Source organism: Vombatus ursinus, unplaced genomic scaffold (assembly GCF_900497805.2).
Source record: "Vombatus ursinus unplaced genomic scaffold, bare-nosed wombat genome assembly UNPS02000580.1, whole genome shotgun sequence".
Lineage (NCBI taxonomy): Eukaryota > Metazoa > Chordata > Mammalia > Diprotodontia > Vombatidae > Vombatus > Vombatus ursinus.
Genome location: NW_020940358.1, coordinates 29,992,851 through 30,016,441, shown reverse-complemented (window position 1 = coordinate 30,016,441; position 23,591 = coordinate 29,992,851). Strand labels below are relative to the sequence as shown.

Below are 23,591 nucleotides of genomic sequence, written 5' to 3'. Positions count from 1 at the left end.
GCGCTTTGCAAAACTGCGTGATAATAAAGGAACAGAGCACACAGCACTTTTTAAATCTCACTCATATTAGTGTAAAACTTTTTGGCTCTCTCATGACAAAGTACTTTGAAAGGTATTTGAGCTAAAAGAAGACATGGACATTTTTCTTAATGATAATAAGAAGTATAAAGCAAATTCATTTTATAGAAAAAAAAACTTTCCTCCTGAAACTTATAATTGTTGGATTTTTTAAAAGAGCCTGAGTACAAGCATCACTGTAGGGTCCTTAAATTCATACTCTGAAGATAAAATTACTGCATTTAGTAAAATTTTAGATCTATGCATAACTAATTCACAAATAACATTTTTATAGATTTCTCAATAAAAATATACCTGCAATGCAAATGAAATAGAAGCAAAGAACCACTTGTTCATCATTCAACCAACTTACTGAATCAATTCTTACCTTATTTCAAAGCCTAGATATTTCTAATGATTAAGGAAACCAAATTGCCAAGAACAAATACGATACATTTGATCTTGTTCCAATCTGAATACGAAGAGTTAACAGACTTGTCTTGTGATAGTACACTGAATCAAGCATTTGAACCTGAAAAATCATATCTCCTTTTGACTACAGGTAGACAAATGGTTCTCTAGTTGATTAAATAAAGCAAGATAAAGTTTGCTATTCTTCATATGAGTATACCATATTCATGGGAATGGGGTTTTCTGCTTTTTTTCAATACAAAATGCTGACTTCACTTAATGGTTGGAAAATAATTGTGAATAGCAACATCATCAGTGACACCATATTTAAAAGACTTTTTGCCAAAAAATAAGCCCATTTATCAAATTAATAATATGATTATGGCTATTAGTTTATAACTTATAGAAATGAAAATTACTTAGGATTTTATCAATCAATAAATGTGATGTATCCTATGCTTTTACTATATGATTGATATTTGTTCATAGTTATAAAAATATAATTCTTAACTTTATTTGAATAAATATTAGTTGAGAAATTAGCTTCATTGATCATTTTATGAAAAGTATAGGTCAAAGACGTAAAACACAGGATATTGGAGTGATGGTGAGCCAAGTGCCTTAACCAGATTAAAATGTAATTAGGAAATTTTTATCAAAATAAACAAAAATAGAATAGAACATAATGTTAACATAAGTTTGTTTTTTAAAATCAATTTGCCTACAGGGACCCTAATGTAAGGTTTCGTGGTCCCTTTTCTGTTTGAGTTTGATACCACCTGTGTAGGGTATAATATTTTTTTTTAAATAAAAAAGTAGGAGCACTACATAAAATTGGAAAGCTTCAGAGCATAATGCCTTGCACACAGTATATGCTAGATAAACATTTGTTGAACTAGTAAATGAATATGGGTTCTAGATTATTTTCCTTTTCTCTGTCCTGTGTCTAGAATTCATTCCTTCTACACTTTCTCTCTCCTTTATTGCAGTCCTGAGAGGTTAAGAAGCATTACATCAATTTCTTTGTAACTGAAAAAAATAAAATAAAATATATACACACACATATATATATACACTGATTAGGATTTGTCCAAGACCAGCAACTTACTACATGAACCTTGTGTGAATTAGGGGGTTCAAACCTTTTTTTGGACTCACTAGCTAGTGTTAAGGAGAAAAGGAAATGAGAAAAAAGTAACAAGAATTAGAAATAAGACCAGCAAATAGACAGTCTCATCCCAATTTGAATCATTTAATATTTCTGAGATGCCAATAAAAACTATTATGCCCTCTGCAGACCTGAAAATGACCCAGAATCCCTGTCCACAAACCTCCCAAGACCATTCAAACTTCTTTTACTGTTTTAGCTTCTGCCAGGCAGAATGTGACTAGAGTGTGTATGTGGGTACTTCTCAGCTAACATCATTCTTTCCAGGTCACGGCCAGTCTCTAAACAGAGCCCCAGCGGTAACTATCAATACAAAGCAAGAAGGCAAGGAGTCAGTTAGTACACAGGAACATGGAGATCTTCCTGAACACATCTATAAGGCGTCAGCCCATCAGAACCATATGGTGACCAACTAAGAGAAAACCATAGGGCATCTAGAACAGTGGAACCAATACAGCCTAACTGTTGTCATAGAGATGCCAAAAGGACCCTATGTGGGTAATTTGAAAGATTGATTTTTTTGTGTGTATGCTTTCCAAAGCCTGACTATACACTATGTCATATTCGAAGAAAGAAGAAAGAGTTTTTAGTGGGGACAAAACAAAATACCAACACCATTTCCTGCCTCCTATTCATTCAACTTCAGTTGCCTCATCTGTAAAATGGGGATAATAACAGCACCCACTTCACTGGCCTGTTGTGAAGATCAAATGAAATAAAGTACTTTGCAAACCTTAACTATTGTTAGTATTACTAATACTCCCACTTTATGATAATAAGGGGTCTAGAAGGAGAAATATCTTTTAGCCTAGAGCAACGTATCTTTCCAAGTCTATTTCAAATGACCCTTCTCTAACACACTCTAAGTTGCAGCCAAACTGGACTACTAGCTATTTCCAAAACTCAATATTCCATTTCCTATCTCCCTAAGTTTAAACCAAACACATTTCCTCCTTATCTGTGCTCTCCAGAATCCTTATCTTCCTTCATAGCTCAGTTTAGGAGTTACCTCCTCCAGTGAAATTTTCATTCATCCATCCCACGCACCAGATGTTCTCTCTCCCTTCAAATTATCTGGTGTTTACTTTTCTATGTACCTGTAATATCATTCCCTTCTCCTACAACAAAATGTAAACCCCTCAAAGGCAGAGATATTTCACTTTTGTCTCTCGTCAGACACTAACAGAGAATCTTACACATAGTACGGGTTTAATGTTTGTAGAAGTGAATGGAAGGGTGACTTTCTGACACAAAGGCCACAAATAGACAACGGCATTTTCTTGACTTCAAGATATGGATGGGGGGAAAAGATGAAAGAACTAATGGAGCTAACAGCTAGAGATAGAAAGAAACTAAGAAAGTTGAAGATCTTGAACAATCCACATAGAAAGGTACATGTGATTTGTAGCTGGTACAACTAACAAAAATTAAACTCTCACCCAACTAACAAACATTAGATCAGCAGAAACTTGGTCTGGGGGAATATAAGGCCTCCTCACCCCAAGGCAAACAGTAACTCTGTATCATTAGCCAAACCTGATACCCTTCATGACTTGCATTTAAATTCCAGTGGTAGATCAGGGCTCTCCCTGCTGACTTTTCATAGTTTACTTATTTTCTCTCCTTGGGTACAAACCTAAGGGTAGAATATTTGTTTCCCCCCACACAGAGAGGGGATCAATTGTTCATCATCTTGTTTGTGTTGTGGACCCCTCTGACAGTCTGATGACACCTAATCACCCCTTCTCAGAATATTTTTAAATTAGTAAAATTAAATACATAAGATTAAAAAGAAAGTTAGTTATATTGAAATATGGTTATCAAAATACATATTTTAAAAACAAATTCATGGACCCCAGGTTTAAGAATCCCTATAGATGCTGAATAGATGGTTATTCTAACAGCAATAGGAATGAGATTAATTTGGCTCCAAGTAGCTGAATATCAGTGCGGACAGTCCTGTGGTCATAAAAACGGTTTACAAGTGCATATAGTTTATCATTCATCAGTATTTCTATAACAGATGAACAGTTATGGTGTTCATGAGCAGCCCTACAGCAGCTTACAGAAATGTGGAACAGACTGGCTAAGGAGGCAGTTCCAATTACATAGGAGCTATGTAACTCGTATGAAAACTGAGGGACATGTGTAAATTCATTGGAACGATGAGTGTCAGTAATGGAGCAAAACAAGTTTTGAAACAATGAAAACAATTGTTAGGCAACATTAAAAAAAATTTAATGTTTATATTTGTAGAGAGCAATGACTCCCAAAGGATTGGACATGGTCCCTGGGAGGTTACACTTCAGTCAGAATAATCTCTATATTCTTATGCTTTAAGGGAAACAAAAAGAGACCAAAGGCGTCTTAGGATACCATCTAAAAGCCTGCTGCAATTCACTGGCTTAACTGAATAGCAACAAAAGTGTCAAGTCTGTTCCTAATGCACAGTTGGAGTACTCTTGCCACCTAGTGGTCAGTGTATGATCCTACTCTACCCCATCCTTACCTGGAAGAGCCACTGGAGAACTGGGACAGGGCAGCTGGGAGTTTGCAAATAGAGATAACCAAGGAGCCCTTTTCGTAGGAAGGATACCTGCTCTGCAAATGTGAAGCTGCAGAGGCAAAGGGCAAGGAAATTAGACTTGGTGCCTGGGTACCAATCCTTTTGATACCTCCCCCCAAACTTCCTGCATTCAAAATATCGCAACATACCTCTATCAAGAGGGTCAATCAGCGAGAAAGAAAAAGCTAATAATGCTAATGGTTGGGTAAACGATGTTTTGTTCTTGGAGCCCTCTCTGTTCAATAGTATACATCTAAGCAAATCATTTCTTCAATGTGAGTCTCTGTTCTCTCAGTAATACTGAAAACACTTCTTTCATTTCTCCCTATCACTAGGTTTTTTGAGAATTACCAATGACAAAGATCTATGATTTCACTGGGAAGGATACTCTTCTCTCTACCAAGAGAAGTCATAAACTCTTCACAAGAAGATCGTTTTAAAAAGTCACAGTGGTCAAAGAATGCATCACTTTGTGGCCAAATTGGTGACTAACTTCTCCAAACTTGGCTGGACTGGTTCTCAAGCAGTCACTGCTTGTCATGGAAGCCTTTACAATTTGGTAGGACCTGCCAGAGCTTGCACTCTGTGGGGATGGCCTTCAAGAACCCAAATTCATCTCCATGCCACACCAAGGTAGCAAAGTTGGTTAATGGAAATTTATGAAGGTTTTTGGTTTTTTGTCTAAATCTGTGATTTCATTAGTATAGGGACCTCTAAGTGAGAAGCTTACTCTATCAATGCAGATGCGCAACTGTTTGCTGACTCAATGTCTTAGAGAGTAGCCTAGGGCACTGAGAGATTAAGTGATTTTTCTCTGTGTCTTGGAGCCAGTACATGTCAAACTAAGGACCTTGAATTCAGGTCTTCTTGACCCTGAGGCCTGACTCCACTATGCCAGTCCACATCTCTTATAAGCATTATCAATAATTAATATTGGCAGAATGCTTTAAGAGCTTCTGATACAGAGAAACACAGGAGGACAGAGCCCTGTATTATAAAAAGTACTTGCTTTTTATTAAAATATTTTACTATACTTTGCACACAATATTGAGCAATGAGCATTATTCTCTCCATTTTATAGACGAGAAAAACTGAGGTATTTTGACAAATTTGAAAAAAAAAGATTTGAGTATCAGAACTGAAGTGAGAATTTAGAAGTCACGTAACTCAATCTTGGGTTTTATGCCATAGACACCCTTTTTTTTTTTTTTTTTTTAGGCAATTGGGGTTAAGTGACTTGCCCAGGGTCACACAGCTAGTAAGTGTCAAGTGTTTGGTCTGAGCTCGGATTTGAACTCAGGTCGTCCTGACTTCAGGGCAGGGGCTCTATCCACTGCACCACTTAGCTGCCCCTCATAGACACTCTTAATGGACAGAATTAGCAAATGAAAGGATGTGGTGAACACGAACAACATATCTGGGTCTAGTTTCACACAGTATTTATATAGCATTTATATATTTTTTTTTTGGTAAGGCAATTGGGGTTAAGTGACTTGCCCCAGGTCACACAGCTAGTACGCGTAAAGTGTTTGGTCTGAGGCCGTATTTGAACTCAGGTCCTCCTGACTTCAGGGCCGGTGCTCTATCCACTGTGCCACCTACCTGCCCCTAGCATTTGTATTTTTCCAAAGCAAAGGAGATACCTAAGAAGATGGGAAAACTGACACAAAAATGCCCAGAGTCAGGGGGAATTTTGAGCAAGAAATAACAAAAGAGGATTCAATACTGAATAGTCAAAGCAGTTGGCTCAAAGCCAACTCAGACTGTTATTCTGAGTCTCCATATATAGCTATGAGCATAAGCCTCTTCTTCCATTTGACCCCTCACCATGTTTCTCCCTTTTAATATATGCTCTCAAAAATAAAATGATTACTACAGGAAGAAAGCCTCTTTGATTACATGTTTAGTAATTTCCACAAACATGCAGGCTAGCCAGAGGGAAGTTAGGAAAACTGAGGAATTGAGAATTACGAATTCTAGTCCTGCTGAGTTGCTGATTTGAAAGGATCCCAGATACCTTTCTATAAAATGAAGAGGTAGATGAATCTTTATAATTAACATAAAATATCAATATATATAAGTTCTATGAGGTAGCATGATATAGTGGCTAACATGCTGGACTTGAAATCAGTAAGATCTGGGTTCAAATTCTAGCTCTGGCACTTACTAGCTATGTGACCATGGGCAAGTCATTTAACCTCTCCTGAACCTCAGTGTCCTCATCTGTAAAATATATATATATATATAAAATATATATAATATATATATATATCTTTTTACTTCCCCAGAACTCTGCAACAAGAGCAGATTCTTTAAACATATGTGTGTGTATGTATATTTAATTTAATACAGAGTATCCCAACAGTCTTAAAGCTATTAAAGCTTGTAATTGTATGAAGATTTTTGGGACACCCAGTATGGTTTAACAGGTATATCTTTGCAATATGATGTCAGCAAAAGTGTTTTAGGACCCTCTGCTGAAAATCATTTAATATTCACTCTTGCTAAGATTTCATTGGTTTGAGAACTTCTTCCACTCAGGCAGACTGAAAGCCATCTAGTATTTATAGTGAAGGTCAGAGAGGGTAAGGGAATCATCCATCGACACACAACTGTGAAATGTCAGAAGCTGGAGTTCAACCCAAGTCTTCTAGATTCCAAATCTAACATTTTATCCACTATGCCAGACTCCCTTCTCTTTTGGTAACAGTACATATTAATAATATATTTTGCATAAAATACCAGACTAGAACATAGATTTTAGATCTGGAAGATACTTAAGTGCTTATTTATTCCAATTGCCTTTTTCTACAGATGGGGAAACTGAGGCTCAGAAAAGTTAAGTGACTTGTCCAAGGTCACATGGGAAGCAAGTAAATAATAACAATATATTTACATCTTTGGTAATGTGTTATTTCTCTCTGAAGATTATATGGGTTTTGAGTAAGTTTCATCTTCTAATATATGTCCATACCATGTATCTTATCTTGAGATAATTTAATATGAATTTACAAAAGTTGTGATGCTTCTGGCTTCTTATTATGGCCAAATGAGTCCAAGGAAAGTTTCAAATGGCATTTAAAATCATGACCCTAAAGAAAAAGATCTTCACAGAAATTTCCTTTGTCTCATTTTTTTTTTAAATCAAGGTATTTTAAGTGGCTGGGAACAGAGTGCTCCAAAGTGAATTTTTCTCTCACGCCAAGCTGCTGTCTCCCTAAGTATATTCAAGCAATTTTGCAAAAACCCTTCTCTTAAATCATTTGAAAATTCTGAAAAAAAAACCTTTCTTCTGTTACAATCGTTACTCCTTGAAAATGCACCAATATTCTTGCTCACAACTTAACCATGAAAATACTGTGCACAAATATGTATATAGGCAAACATTGTGATGCAGAGAGACATAGTTAAGGGTACACACAGGCCCAGATGTATAGATCCGAGTATACAAAAGGCAGCCACATCTGCAGGACTATGCAAATTGGCAATGACCCTGCCAAAGGGCATATGGTCAGGAAAGGAAATGAACACAGTGATTCTGAGACTATTTAGTTCAGCTCAAAGAGCTCAGCACTATGGCATTCTGGCTAAAGGGCACCCTGCCAGCTTCTCAATGGGGGAATTGACTGGATGAACCCCTGTTGGCTCAGATCAACACATTTCCAACTGATGCTGTAAGAAAGAAAGCCCACTTCCAGCCACATTTCTCTTCTGCTGCAACAGCCTTAGAGGGCAATTTTTGCTAGAAGAATTAGCTCTCTCCCCTCAGCTGCTGAATTAAGCTGCAATCTTTAAGGCCAGAAACAATAGAGGGAAAGAAGATGGTATTATTGTCGCCCTGCCTGGGAGGAAATGACTTTCAAGGAATTCTTTGTTTAGAGCTGGAGGAGATACAAGGGATCTCCTTTGCAGGTTTGAGCCAAGCCAAGTCAAGTTGGCCTCTACCTCAGATTTCTTTCACCTCAGCTGAACTATGAACTATTTAACTTTATTCTGGAGAAAAGAGAGGGACTGAGGCACAGACAAAGTTATGGGCAGAAGACTAGAATCCAGGAATCACATTTGACTATGACACTGGAAAGAAAAAATCCGACAGAACTCTGGATAGCCCAGCCTTGAAGGAACAAGGAGTGCTGAGTGCGTGTAGAGAAAGCCACAATAAAATTAGCAAAATCCACATCATGTCCAATAATATGAAATGGCCCTAATATTTGCAAAACTTATGTTGGATTGAAATGATGTGATCATTTCCCTGTGAGAACCCTGCTCACCCCCCCCCCCCCCCCCCCGTAAGAAAGCTCAAACGAGGCCCAGAAGCAGTTCCAAGCATGTCTGGAGATGAAGGAAAAGGAACAGAAAGGATAGTGCCTCCAACTAAGAGCAGATAACAGAGGCAATCTTCAGGCCTGTCTGAAGTTTGCCAAGTGCCTAAAACAGCTGTCAAAGTCTGATCATTCCTTTCAAGAGAGGCTTTTTTATCTCAGGCACTCAGAGAAGAGGAAAAATTGCTTGTGCCAGTACAATCTACCAGTGAAGGAAAGAAAGATGGAGAAAAGAATTAATCATGAGCTAAAAAATGCTAGAAGACTGACCTGAGTCCTCTGGGGTCCAGTCATGAACCCTCAGGACCATGGGACTCATCCAATTGGCAGCTGAAACTGTCCATATGTGTCATTCCCCACATTAAAATGTGAGCTCATTTGAGAGCAGAGACTGTCTTTTCTACTTGTAGCCCTGGTTTCTAGCACAGAGTTTTGCCCAGAGCAAGTGCTTAATAAATGTTTCTATTCAATCATTCAATTTAGTAAAACCCTAGACTTCATGGTGATGCAGAAGAATTCTTGGTATCTATTTTTGATATGGCCTGGGGAAAGTTGGCTCTCCTCCCTATCCCTTCTCCTGTGTAAGCGGACAGTTGTCCTAGGGAGTAACAACTCCAGACTGCTTTGGGAATCTCAATGATGTCTGGATAAGCACCGAGTGCAGCTGTTGATAGAACACCTGTTTCTGTGCATCTGTAAGGTTTGCCAGGTGTAAGTTTAAATAAAACACTTAAGAAATAAATGTAGGGGGGCAGCTAGGTGGCACAGTGGATACAGCAGCAGCCCTGAAGTCAGGATGGACCTGAGTTCAAATCCAGCCTCAGACCATGTACTAGATGTGTGACCCTGGGGTCAAGTCAGTTAACCCCAATTGCCTAAACAAAAAAAACAAACAAACAAAAAGAGAAAGAAATGTAGGTCAAAGCTTTTCCATCAGGTAGTGGGTTCTCCCTCACTAGGGGTCTTCAAGCTGTGGCCACTTGTTGGATATATACTGTCATGTCTGACTTGGTAGCCCCTTCTAGCTCAGATTTTGTAATTGCATGACATCTGTTCATGTTCTCTCTCTCTCTTTAAAAAAAAAAAAAGATAAACAAGTATTACCAGAAAGAGCCAGAAACCTAATGATCCTGAAAGAACACTCCCTTGACTTCATTATTTCGTAAAACAAACCTGGTCATCTTCCAGTCTTCCTTCTCTTTGGGGAGATTTGATTATTTTTAGAGGTAATTGTAACAGGTGGGAAAGCTGAGTGCTGTCCATGCTCTATCACTCAAATTTATTTCAAACTTATTTCAGGAAGCCATGGAAAGGATAGGGGGTTTATTGTTATGCAGAAACTGGGGCTGCTGTGGTCTCAAAGGGCTATGGCTCTCAATCACCGTTTAACATTAATGATGTTTTTATACAAGGACTATCTACTCTCTCATGCCTGCTGAAATATTCACGAAGGAATACCCCAGGTGGCCACAGGTGCTGACATGACAGGCTCCCAGGCCTGCATATATGCAAGCACTAAGCAATTCACATAGAATGGCTTAGGCACACAAGTATTTGATAGAACAAATATACTTACTCACACTCCCCCACAAAGATATTTATGCAGAGAGGTACTGCTACTGCCACAAACACAGTGTGAGTGAATGGGAAGTTCTATAAATAATGCAGCAAGTAATCTCCACTCTTATTACCCAGCCCCCAAAGCAGGTTCTCTTGCTCCATTTGAGTAAAATAAATGCACAGTGAATTTGGGCCTGAACCTTCTATTCTGCTAGACAGAATGAAACTCTGCCAAGTAGAACAGAGGTTTGTATAGCAAGTGCTCAAATCTTATTGAATCATTTCCTCTCTCTTCCTCCCCTCTTTCCTCTCTCATTTCTCTTCTCATCATTCCTCCTCTTTCTTTTCATTCCCCCTTCTTCTTCATCCCATTCTCCTCTTTCCTGTTTCCCTCTGTCGTACTTGTCAATCACATATACCATCCAAAGGCCCATTCTACCCAGCCCCAACCAATCACATGAATTCTTCCATCCCAAGTACATTTTGTTCCACGTCTGCATCCTTCCCCATGACTGCCCAAGGGTCAAGAAAAGATTTAGATATCTGGAAGTCTTTATTAATGTAATAATTAGGAAATGCTGCAGGGCTTATGAGTCCTGAAAAGTAGAACTTCCCATCTTTATTCTATCTGTCCCCTAAATGTTACTCTTCATGGTGTTCAGACTTGGATTCTCCAATCATCTTCATCAATAGGTGTTGTGGTCAAATTCTACCTTCAACAAATATTAGCTATGTAATTATGGGTAAATCATTTAACTTTTTGAGCCTCAGCCTCCAATATCTATAAAATGACAATCATGGTAGGTCTAATACCTACCTCACAGGATTATCATGAGGCTAGAATGATCATGTGTATGCATAACCTCTGCCTAAAGCAGCTTCTGTTTTAAAAAGTCCTTGCTGTTTTCCCCGTACACTTTTTGGGATTTTTTTAGGTGCCAGAAAAAAAAACAACAACAACAACAAACAAGAAAATTTGGGTTTGGGATGGCCTCTGGGCATTTAAAGTAAATAGAGTTGTCCTAATGTCATGCTATGAGTGGAATATTTATTTTTTTGTTTTTTTATTAATTTATTTTGATTTATCAATAATCACTTCCATATGCTTTAGAGTTTAAAATTTTTCTCCCCCTTCCTCCCCATCACCCTCCCCAAGACGGCGCACAATCTGATATAGGCTATATATTTACATTCCTATTAAACATATTTTCACATTAGTGATGTTGTAAGTAAAAATTAAAACCAATAGGAGGAACTATCAGAAAGAGGAAACAAAACTCAACAGAAGAGAAAAAAAATAGCAATTCAACTTCTATTGTTCTTTCTTTGGATGTGGATAATAGCATTTTCCATCACAAGGCCTCTGGAGATGTCTTAGATCCTTGTATTGCTGGGAAGAGTTAAGTTCATCACTATTAGTCATCGCACAACATGGCTGTTATTGTGTACAATGTTCTCTTGGTTCTGTTCACTTCACTCAGCATCAGACCATAAAGTCTTTCCAGGTTTTTGTGAAGTCAGCCTGTTCATTGTTTCTTATAGCACAATAGTATTCCATTACATTCATATACCACAACTTGCTCAGCCATTCCCCAATTAATGGGCATCCTCTCAATTTCCAATTCTTGGCCACCACAAAAAGAGCTGCTATGAATATTTTTGTGCATGTGGGTCCTTTTCCCTTTTGTATGATCTCTTTGGGATATAGCACTAGAAGTGCCATTGCTGGGTCAAAGGGTATGCACATTTTGATAGCTCTTTGGGCATAGTTCCAAACTGCTCTCCAAAAAGGTTGGATCATTTCACAACTCCACCAACAATGCATTAGTATTCCAATTTTCCCACATCTTCTCCAACATTTATTATTTTCCTGTTTTGTCATGTTGGCCAATCTGATTATGAGTGGAATATTTAAAAGGAGAATCACCATCCTTTGTAAGAGACAGAAGACAATGGAGGCATGGGAGAGAAGGCACAGACAGTGTGCAATTGTGTGTTGAGATGAGGTTAGGCACTCCTGGGGGGATATGAGAGGATTCCTGAGGGCTTTAGGGCAACCCTAGGAGGAGACACTGAGAGGACACCTGACCATGGGCCCTCTGGTGACTACTGCATGAAGGTATCATGCAACACATTCACCTGGATGGCCTGTGACAAAGTGAGAGCCAAGGTAGTGGGATGATTTCTCCTTACACTGGCACGTTGATATAGGGGTAATGATCCAAGTGCTTCTCTACAAATGTCTTTGAGCGTCTATGGAAAACCAGGTGTAGAAGAAGACTGGGTGGTGAGAGTTGGAAAATTTAGATCCTAATACAAGCAAGTGGTTATGAATTGCTCTTGCAAGTTTTAACCTGGTTACCTCTTATTTTTCTATTTCACTTCAGGAAATTCAATTCAATCTATATGTAAGTGAGTAATCTTCTGTGATCATGATAATGTGGGAAAGAGATTAAGATCTTCAAAGAAAAGGGGCTAGAGCCAATTGATAAAGGATGAATTATTGTTGGGAATTAATCATACCCTTAGATGAGAGACTGTAAAAGGCACTAACCAGGAAGGAAAAGTTAGGAGATAAAGACATGGTGGTCCTGATTTTGTACACGCCCAGTGAGCTGTTGGTCCAGAACTGAAAATGTTAGGAATGGTCACCCATGCACACCTGCTCCAACTGTTAGTTCAGGACTTATAGTGCCCTCCCTGGTGGCTTGTTCTAGTAAATCACCCCATGTAGTTATTCCAGCCTAGCTCTCCTCATGCCAATGTAAAGCAGATGTCCCTGTATAGGGAGGACATCTGTCTTATATATGGGAACCCTTACGCTTTTTATATGTAAAGTACTTCATAAATTTTAATGGGCTATATGAATGTCAGTCAATGAATAAGATTTAGTAAAAGACAAGCAAAAGGAAAAAACTAATTAAGTGTCAAACTTATGTATTTACTCATGCTGTTCTTCACATCTAGGATGTACTTTCCACTCTTTTATTTAACCAAATTACACTGATCTCAAGTACCATTTCCTCCATAAAATCTTCCTGGAAAACTCTAGCCCAAATGGACCTCTCCTCTTCCTATAGTACTTGTTCCCTGTCCAACATATTTGGGCACTTAATTAGATTTATAGTATTATTCTTTAACTGTTCATATAAGCAATAAGAGGTGTTTCCTTTCTATGGGAGCACCTGTTTTACATAGGAACTAGAGAGAAAAAGGCAAGTGGGTAAAAGGACATATATGTATATGCCTCTTAGGGAAGGAGAGAGAAAAGAACTACTCAGTGCAGTCTCTGTCTGAGTCACCAGATGGTACTCCAAACCCAAAATTACTGGCCAGAGTCCCTTTCAGTCCTTGTCTCATGTGAAGGCAGGATTTGCCTGTATTCCTTAGCTTTTCCCCTTCCTTTGAGGTCATATAAAGTACATGTTCTTTCTCAAACTGTGCATCTTCTTGTCCTTTCATTTCTTTGAATTATTGTTTTCCCCTTGTCCCAATGAAAGGATTTAAGGAGAAAAAGACTAACAGAGAGGTCTAGGTGCCTCTCTCCCTCACAAGGGATCTTGGTGAGCTCTCATTTGCAAAAGGGCAGGAGACACCAATAAAATAAAGAGATGCTATCTGTATGCTACAACATTCTCTTTTCATTTCCTGTCTTCCTATTGCAAATCCGGTCATTCAGAATTTCAACAGAGAGAAGGATATGCCAAGGTATCATATGTGAAGGCACGGCAACATAGCCCCACACCAACAGAAGCTATAGAGGCATGACAGCTTTCAAGCAAGCAAAGCAATCAGAGGTCAATGCAGTAAGCAGTCAGGTTTCTGATAATTACCAAGACTGCTGACTATTACTCATCCTGTTGTGCTAGTGAACTGGAAAAGCTGATTTCGTTATTAGTCAATGTATCTGAGATAGGGAGTAGAAGCCCTTCACTAACTTCCTTGCTTGACTTTGTTTTTAACCCATGATTCCAAGATGGGGAGCATAACCTCCCCCCTTCTATCCATATGCCTTTCATGAGCCATGAGAACATATGGCATGGATTCCCTCCAACTGTACCCAAATATCTGGCAACTATTCGGCACAGTGGACAGAGCACTTGTACATGGAGTCAAAAAGACCCAGAGTTCAGATATGGCCTTAGATACTTAATAGCTGTATGACCCTGGGTAAGCCACTTACTCAGTCTGCCTCAGTTTTCTCATCTGCAAAATAGAGACAATAATATCGCCTACCTTTCAGTGTTGTTTTAAGGATAAAATGAGATATTTGTAGATGCTCTGCAAACCTTAAAGTTCTATATAAATGCTAGCTATCATCATCATCATCATCATCATCTGGGAGGGCAATTAGAGGGCTAGGAGATGACTGGAGGCAAATGTCTGTATAGGACTGATATGAGGATTCAATGAGTCCACATGTGTAAAGTGCTTGCAAAATATGAAGCACTGCTATTGTTATATTCCTTTTCAATTTATTCAAAGAAATGATAGAATATGTGATCATGGAATGTTAAGTATCTGCATTCATGAATGCAGTGGGCAGTGACCTGGGAATTGAACCCAAACAGGGGTAGATTGGTTTCATATTTTAATATTTGGAGCAGTATTCTGTTTCGTTTCCTAGATTAACTTCAGATTCTGCCAGTGAGGGGTTAATTCAAACTGTTGATGGCAGTGTGGGAACTGCCTAAGTGTTTTTAGACTGACTGCTCCTGCAACCTTAGGAGAGATGGGGCTATTCTGGGTACGTGCCAGAGGAAAACTGAGGATGCTCAAGTGTAGCGCCACCTGTTGACCAATTCAAATTTTGCACTACTTAGATGGATAAATACTTCAATAATAAGCTTTTTGAGATGCTTAAAGAAGGCAGCAGTTGAGTCACACAACCAAAGGGCCCCCATGTGAAGAATATAAAGACTTTTTTAAAAGTCATTTTCTCAGTCTTGTCTTAATCCATTTGAGGTTTTCTTGGCAAAGATAGTGGAGTGGTTTGCCATTTTCTGCTCCCCCTCATTTTATAGATGAGGAAACTAAGGCAAAAAGGGTAAAGTGACTTGCCCAGGGTCACACAGCTAGTAAGTGTCTGAGGGTGGATTTGAATTCAGGTCTTCCTGACTCCAGACCTGGCATTCTATCTACTTTGCCACCTAGTTGCCCCTATAAAGACTTAATTAACAATTAATATTTTATCAAATGGCTCTTTCATGCCCTTATTCCTATAGTATTCCTAGCTCTTCCCCCCAGCTTCCTATAAACCAAAAAAGTATTACTCACACATGTAGATCAATTAAACTCTTTACTAAATGAATTTGAAAATAGCAAAGTATAAGTTTAAATGGGGCTCTGATGCTATAGCAATCCATATTACTTCTCCTCCTACCCTCTTCTAATCTTCTGACTCTATTAGGTGAAAGAGAGTTAAGCCCACAGACTTTGGTTGAAAAACACTCCTGAAATCAAAGTCACAAAATGGGAAAATGGAATCATATCATCACCAGGAAGGTGAGGAGTAGGGTGACTTCTATTCATGATGACACTCACTGCTGGGCCAATTGCTAAGGGAAATGTGCAGTCTGATGAGCAGCAAGATGGTTCCCAGAGGTTCTAAGGTCAGAAGAAATACTCTTCCAGAAGCCACTGACCAAACACACAAGCTCACTGTCCGTGCTTTCTCTGGTGCATCCAACGTGTTTCTGTCTGGCCTCCTCTGATAACTCCTGGTTTATTTTCCGAAAAAAAGCAAGCCACTATCTTCATTTTAGAACATCTAGGTGAAGCTCTCTATTAAATGATTTTAGGTAACTCTGACTAAGTTAATCCCCCTAGGCTACACAGGTCAAAACACTGTCCAACCTTTTGGTGTCTTCAGGATAGAAACAGTCCAGGAAAATGAAATAGCAACAAAACCTGAACATAACCAAGTAGGTAATATATATGTAAGTCTTTACCTCCCAATGGGGCTGTAAGCAGCTTGAGGGGGAAGCATTATGCCCCACACTTCTTTTGAATCACCTATAATGCTTAGCACAGCACTATGCACATAGAAGATTATTCAATAAATAATAAATAATAAATACTTGTGATGATGGGAGGGAAAAAAGGAAGGGAAAGAAAGCACTTATTTGACCTTTAAAATCCTTGTTATGTTTGCTTCAGCTGTCCTTAATTCCCTAATCCCACATATTCTCAAAAGCCAAATAATGTCCCCCACTAGTTACTATATAAGGCAGCACTGAAATGCAACCCTATCCCTACCCCCCCAGCTCCCAAACGCAGATTTACTTCCAACTCCATGCCTTACACTTACTTGAAAAAGAGTTCTTCCAGACTGTTCCGAGGTACCAGACTGGTACGGTCCAGGGTAAAAGACAGGAAGTGGTTCTGAGACAAAAACACAGCCTCACCTGGATGAAGGGTTGGGATCATATATAACTTCACACAGAATTTCTTCACCAGCAGCCTAGGAAGCCAATGAAACAGAAAACCAAGAAAGAAACTATCATTAAAAACAAACAAACAAACCCCTAGCATTCACGGGATGGTTTTCATCAATGTTATAGCATGTATCTCTCCTACCTGTGCTCATGTGTAAGCATTCCATATTCATCCTGAGGTTTCTCCGGAGAAGCAAGGCTAGGGTCACCTGCAGGGTCACTTCCCAGAAGTGGCTTTTCCCACTCATCTCTCCCCAGGTTCTGTTTCCTACAGAGCGGACAGACAAAAGCCATGCAATAATTGTTAGAGGCTGCTTCCTGGGCAACTACTGTTAGTGCCAGGTAGGCAGGAGCCATGGTAGAATCCACAGCTCACATTCCTTTTTGGTGTAGACACTACTGCTCTTTCAGGAGTATCCCAAAACTAATCCCTAAAGTGACTTTCTAGGAGAGTAGGGCTCACTAGAGTTTTTACCAAAGCACTATCAAATATGACTAAGCATCATGGCCCCCAACATTTACTCACTCATTCAATAAATACTTATGAGGCACTTATTGAACATTATATATTATATACAAGAGAGGCAGGACAGCCTGGTGGATAGAGTGCTGGGCCTAGAATCAGGAAGACCAGGATACAAATCCCACCTCTGACACCAGCTCTATGACCATGTTCAAGTCACTTAACCTCTTGATGTCTTAGGCAACTCTCTAAGACATCCACTAAATTACAGATGAAATAGACTTTAGTGAAGGGACTCCCCATACCCACAAACCCCCAAATAATCTGACATTTATACATGGTATTGCTCTAGATAATATGGCAGATATAAAGAAGCATAAGATAAAACTCAATTTAACAAGCACTTATTTGAACAAGGTACTAGGAATACAAAAACAAAAATGAAAGAATTGATATTCTATTGGGGTTTGGAGTAGGGAAGTTTGGGGTAGGGAGGGAGGATAACATGCATACAACTAAGTAAATAAAAATACATATACAAAGCAATTTCCTGGAGCACGGGGAGTGAAACCACTAGAATTTTGGGAGAGGGAGGAATCAAAAGAGTGTTTGTATAGGAGACAGACTACGGCTTGAAACTTGAGTTGGGGATTTCAAGAGGTGAAAGTGAAAAGCATTGCAAGGAAGCATTTCAGGCAGGAAGGATAGATTGTACAAAGTCATTGGGGCAGGAAATGAAAAGGCATGCATGGGGAACAAGTAGGCCAGTTTAACTAGAAGTTATTGTTGTGGTTGAGTTGGTTCAATCACGTCCAACTCTTTGTGACCCCGGTTTTTGGGCAAAGATACTGGAGTGGTTTGCCATTTCCTTCTCCAATTCATTTGACAGATGAGGAAACTGAGGCAAACAGGGTTAAATGACTTGCCAAGGTCACACAGCCAGCTAAGTGTCTGAGGCCGGATTTGAACTCATGAAGAGGAGTCTTCCTGACTCCAGGCCCAGCACTCTAGCCACTTTGTATGAATGGAAGTAATATAAATTCAATCTGGGAGGTGGGATGGAGACAGAGCATAAGCTTTAAATGCTAAACAGAGACATTTGGATTTTATCCTATAGGTATAAGGAACCAATGAAGATTCTTTTGTTGTTGCTGCTTTATTTTGGTTTTTTGGTTGTTTTGTTTTTGTTTTGTTTTTTGGTAGGCAATGGGTTTAAGTGACTTGCCCAGGGTCACACAGCTAGTAAGTGTCAAGTATCTGAGGCTGGATTTGAACTCAGGTCCTCCTGAGGGCCCGTGCTCTACCATTTCATCACCTAGCTGCCTCAACCAGTGAAGATTCTTAAAGAAAGAAATGACATGGTCAGATCTGTGCTTTAGGAATATCAGTTTGGCATTGATGTCAGTTTATGGTTTAGACAGGGGAGAGACTGGAGACAAGGAGGCCAATTAGAAGGCTAATGCAATAGTTCAGGACAAGTAAATATAAAGTAAAGTAAAGGGCCTGAATTAGCATGGTCACCTAGAATTGCGAGATAAGAGCAAAGCTAAGCGTAAAGGATGAAGGTGCAAGCCTGGGTGACTGAAAAATATGGACATGATCCCAGCCCTCAAAGAGCTTGCAATACAATCAGAGGGACCAGTCATAGAGAAATAACAGTTAAGTAACTATACAAGGCAGTATGTGATTAAGCACCAAACGACTGGGTACAGATAATATGCTATAGGAACGCAGAGGAAGGAGAGATCCCTGTGGCATGGCTTGATGAGGGAAGGAAAAGGCAGAGGAAGGAGGAAGGTATTCAAATCAGGGAGCATCACAAGGCAAAGATGCAGAGGTGAGAATAAATAAGGTGCATTTATCAGCTCATTGTATGTATGACAGGAGGTTCACTTTAGGGTTCATACTATAGGAGGTTCACTTTGAGGAATAATGATAGTACACCCAGGGAAGAAAAGTGCTGCAAAAAGAGGGTCTGGTGATTTTAATGTCTGTTCAGCAATGGCCTTAGAAGCTTTCACCAGGCAGACGGAATCTGACTTTTCACAGGCTGATTTTCGTGATACCACAGCAGCAAGGGGTAGTGTAACGATCAGTAGTAAAGTAATGAAACCGATAGAAACAAAAAATAGGACAAAACACACTTAAGGATTTAGCCCAAAAAAAAGATGTGTAAGAGCACAAAAGCCTAAAGGAGGGAGATGGAAAAGCACTACTTTGATACCTTTCTTCTTTGTTTTGGTTATTTATCTGTTAGATATGTCTGTTATTAGTCAGAATTTATCGAGTACTTACAGTAGGTTGTGAGAAAATTTCCAACATGCTTTACTTCTCCATCCTCCAGATTCACTTTGGGGATATCTAACTCCATGAATTAGCACAGATGAGTAATCAGGCACATATCCACTTTGGGTACGTGGGGACTTTATTTCATCAACAACATTTTTTAAAAGAGTTTCTCAGTGTACCCTTCAAAGGAAAGGCCCATCCCAGGAAACTGTTCTAGGTTTAATGCTTCACAATAATGAAAGTTTAGTGATAGTTCCCATCACATATACAAAGAGCTTTGTAAACCACAAAGTGTGTGTGTGTACATATGTATATACACACATATATGTATACGTGTATATTAATATATATATGCAGATACATGCATGTGATTTATTTTTATTCTTATTATTACTTACTTCTTCTCCTGTAGCAAGTAATATAAACTATTGACATATCCATCTGGAATCCTGGAGTCAAGCTGGAGAAAAAGTTAGCAAGAAATAGAGAGAGAGAGAGAGAGAAAAGTAATATAAGACGTCAGTCCAAGTGAATGGCCCTCAAATGCAAAGGGACATTTTCCAGAGCTAGAAGATCCTGAAGAGAATGATGAAAGCTCTAACAAGCAGTTTTCCTAAAAGGTATAACCAGTTTTTCTAAAACTTATTAGCTTTTGTGGGGGTTTTGTGTTTTTGTTTTTCACTCATTAACACCAATTTGGCTGACATTTTTTTTCAGATTAGTTCTATATTCAATTAATCAGGGTTACTCTGGATTCTTGGGACCTAACTCGGTACAAGACATATCCCCCATATTCGATGCCCTACAATAAGGTTTCCTGGTACAAATATTTTTTTTTTGCTTCATGTCCCTGTTTCCCTAAAATTCTTCCTCCAATTCACAAGCTCTAATCTTGGAGTCCAAAATTCAGAAACTGGGGCCTCAGAACCAAACTTTCAAAGAATCAAAGCACAAAAAGTCTCTTGTGGGGCACAGTCTATAAAACCCATCCAGGGCACACCATATACCTAGTACACAGCTATAAAAGACTCCAAACTGAAAATGAGTTTGTGTTTCTATATGAGGCCCTTGAATCACAGCCAAATCAAGGAATTATAGGATAAAATCAAGAAAGGAATTTTAGTAAACATATGAATGTGTAATGCCTTGCCATGAGATCTAGGGAACTATAAAACTGACCCATGCAGATAACCCTGGAGGCTGAAGAGAGGGGTCCTCTATGCTTTCTGAGTCATGGGGCTCAAATGCTGGTGTTGCCATCTGCCAACCAGGGCCTGCCATGTTTTGGAACAGCTCCTCCAATGTCACCAATGCTTCCTCAGGGTCAGAGTCAAGCTGCAGGGCCTCCTCACTCAGATTATCTGAGGATTCTGAAAGGCAGCTGCCAGAATGGATTTGGAATGGGGTTTCCTGAGAGTATGATAAAGCCTCGTGGTTCTCAGGCTCTTCAATTTTTGTCTTTGGAGACAGACTCAACTCTGTGGATTCTACCACCTTGGCGATTTCTCTGTCCTGCTCCAAAGTTGCCTCCAGCTCTTCCATATCAAAGGCTACACCGTCCTCAGTATTATTCTCTAAGGCTTGTGGGAGGTTTGGGGGTGGTGAGGGACTAGGGTTGGGGGGCTTTTGGTACAGGAATTCAATTGGCGGAGGGCTCCAGTCTATAGGAAATAAGTCACCAGACCCCTCATCAGTCAAGGGAAAGGTGCTGGTATTCCTTGAGGGGCTGGGCCAGGTGGGTTGTGAGGCCTGCTGGGAATGTTCATCTAAGGCACTAGGGGTGTCCATCTTCAGTTTCTTGTGGTGATCCTGGGTCCCATCAGAAATTGGATTGTCCTGGCCCCAAGACTGATGGAAAAGGCACTGTGTCAGTAAGCCACCATAGAATCCATGTTGCTCATCAGGCAATTGACTAGATGAAGCTCTTGGATTTGACTGGGAAGCTTTAAGACAAAAGATAAGAATCATAAAAGCTGACATAGAACCAAGGCACAGTGAACACTTTTGATTATATGCAAAACATTTCTGCTGTTCTATAACAAATAAGGATTCAATATTTCAATTTAACAACTATTTATTAAAGGGGACAGCTAAGTGGTGCAGTGGATAGAGCACTGGCCCTGGAGTCAAGAGGACCTAACTTCAAATTTGGCCTCAGACACATAATACTCACTAGCCATGTGACTCTGGGCAAGTCACTTAACCCCAATTGCCTCACCAAAAAAAAAAAAAAAAAGAAGTTCTTAAACTTGTAGCTTTTGCACATAGAAGAAAATAAAAGAGAAGAAATTACCAATAGAATAAGCAATTAATATGTAAAGAAAACAAAACGAAACAAAAAAAAGGTTCTCTACTCCACTAATTACTAAATACTCCTCAGGGAATCCATTAACACTTTACACAGATGAGAAATGAATACCTCGACTTTGGGTCCTGGATGTCTCTAAATCCGCAACAGACGCTGTTGCCTTAGTTCCGAATTCATTCTAAAACAGTATTCATTCCTTTAAAGTCGGTAACCTATCAAGGATTGTAACTAATCCCATACAGCAAATGAAAGAAATAAAGAAATGACGTATTACCTTCCTGGTGAGGAGTAGCTGTCCTGCTCTTTCGACCTCTAGGTGTCCTTGAACCCTTAGTGGTTTTATCCTGAAAGAAATTTATTGTTAAGTGAAATTCAGGAAAATAGAATACCTTAATGAGTTCATATTCTTTTATTTTTCTTTTTTTTGTTTTTTGGTGAGGCTTTCAGGCTTAAGTGACTTGCCCAGGATCACACAGTGAGTCAAGTGTCTCAGGCCAGATCTGAACTCAGGTTGTCCTGACTCCAAGGCCGGAGCTCCACTCACTGTGCCATCTAGCTGCCCCTGCCCCTATTCTTCTGTGAAGAGGAATCTGTTTCCTTTGTCCCCATCAAGGAATTTCTTCTCTAGTGTTTCAATTCAAGTTAATTAACTATCCAACCTGGGGCAGCTAGGTGGCACAGTGGATAAAGCACCGGTCCTGAAGTCAGGAGGATCTGAGTTCAAATCCAGTCTCAGACCAAACATTTGACACTAGCTGTGTGACCCTGGGCAAATCACTTAACCCCAATTGCCTAAAAAATTAATTAATTAATTGATTGATTAATATCCAACCACTGCAAAGACAGGGTCAGGTTAATAAGGAGAATCAATTTTGGTGTCTCCAGGAAGAAAAAAAAAAGCACCTGAGGTAAAGTGTCCCATGTCACTCAATAAGACAATGATAGAACAAGGAACAAATACAAGAATCTTCTTAACTCTCAACTCCACACACACACACTCTTGCTACCTCCCAGGGAAGTGTTCCTTAGAGAGAAAGGTGACAGAGAAATGCTTATTCCTTTCACTCACCCTTGCCCTGTCACCATCTTGGAATTGTTTCTGGGTAGTAGCAGGGACAGAAAAACAAGAGAATGGCTTTCCAACCTTCATCTTCTTCAGCTCCCGTAATTGCTGGTACTCCATCAGACTTGACTGAAATCTATTACTAAAGAGTCCTGAGACAGGCTTCCAGTGGGAAGAGAGTGGGATTTGATACCAGCGCCTCTTTTCTCCCCTCTCTGAAGAAGGAACCAGTCCTTTGCTTGATGGTCTCCTCTTTGGATGATGACTGAGTTCTTGATGAGTAGAACCCAATCTTTTTGCTACTTGGAGGCTATTGGTAGCCTTCAGTTTCTTTCTTGAGGTAGGCTGGACAGCCTCCAAAGGCCCTGCTGACCTCTCTGATGGATCAGCCATCTTGTTCAGGGATTTGGGCATGGGGTATATCCTCAAATGAGGAACCTAAACTGCCTGTTTGTTCTGAGGAAGGAGAAATCAACTCTAGCTCCCTGGTTGGAGGCCAGAGACTGACATCCAAGCAGAGACAGAAACTCAGAATCTATTTAGTGGTAAGAACCAAATAAACCAGTTTCTGCTCAAAAGCCAATGCCTTTGTCTTATGGGCTCTCTCACTACAGGATGGAGAACATCGTCTTCTTTACCTCCTGCAAGGATGGAGAAGAACATAACATTTGCCCAATCCTTTTCAACTAAGAGATTCAGTCCTTTTCATAGTGTACTAGAAGAGTAAGACGTTCTTCATTCAATGCAGGTGCAAATCACTATAAAAAGCAAGAAAAGATGTCTTGCCTAAATAAATTAGGTTTATGGCAGACTTGTGAATGGCGTCCAGAAACCCCGATTTCTCATCACAAATTCAAAGATGGCAGGAACCTCAGAGGCCATCTGTTCTCACCTGTATGTGACCAATAATTCACTCTGCAGCATCTGAGACCTCAAATGAAAGGGGA

The 23,591-nt window shown here is 39.5% G+C and overlaps 1 protein-coding gene across 2 annotated transcripts in view; it reads right to left on the bottom strand.

Annotated features, from left to right (window-relative positions):
* Positions 1 to 22,920, bottom strand: part of FAM178B (family with sequence similarity 178 member B) — a 116,140-nt gene extending 93,220 nt beyond the window's left edge. For both annotated transcript variants that reach the window (XM_027852614.1, XM_027852623.1), the window contains exons 1-7: positions 22,651 to 22,920; positions 21,856 to 21,925; positions 20,453 to 21,216; positions 19,672 to 19,733; positions 16,664 to 16,789; positions 16,395 to 16,547; positions 4,146 to 4,251 (exon numbers count right to left, since the gene is read on the bottom strand). In XM_027852614.1, coding sequence (XP_027708415.1) covers positions 4,146 to 4,251; positions 16,395 to 16,547; positions 16,664 to 16,789; positions 19,672 to 19,733; positions 20,453 to 21,216; positions 21,856 to 21,925; positions 22,651 to 22,764 — 1,395 coding nt within the window. In that variant the 5' untranslated portion in view covers positions 22,765 to 22,920. The remainder of the gene's footprint in view (positions 1 to 4,145; positions 4,252 to 16,394; positions 16,548 to 16,663; positions 16,790 to 19,671; positions 19,734 to 20,452; positions 21,217 to 21,855; positions 21,926 to 22,650) is intronic.
* Between the last annotated feature and the right edge of the window lie 671 nt (positions 22,921 to 23,591).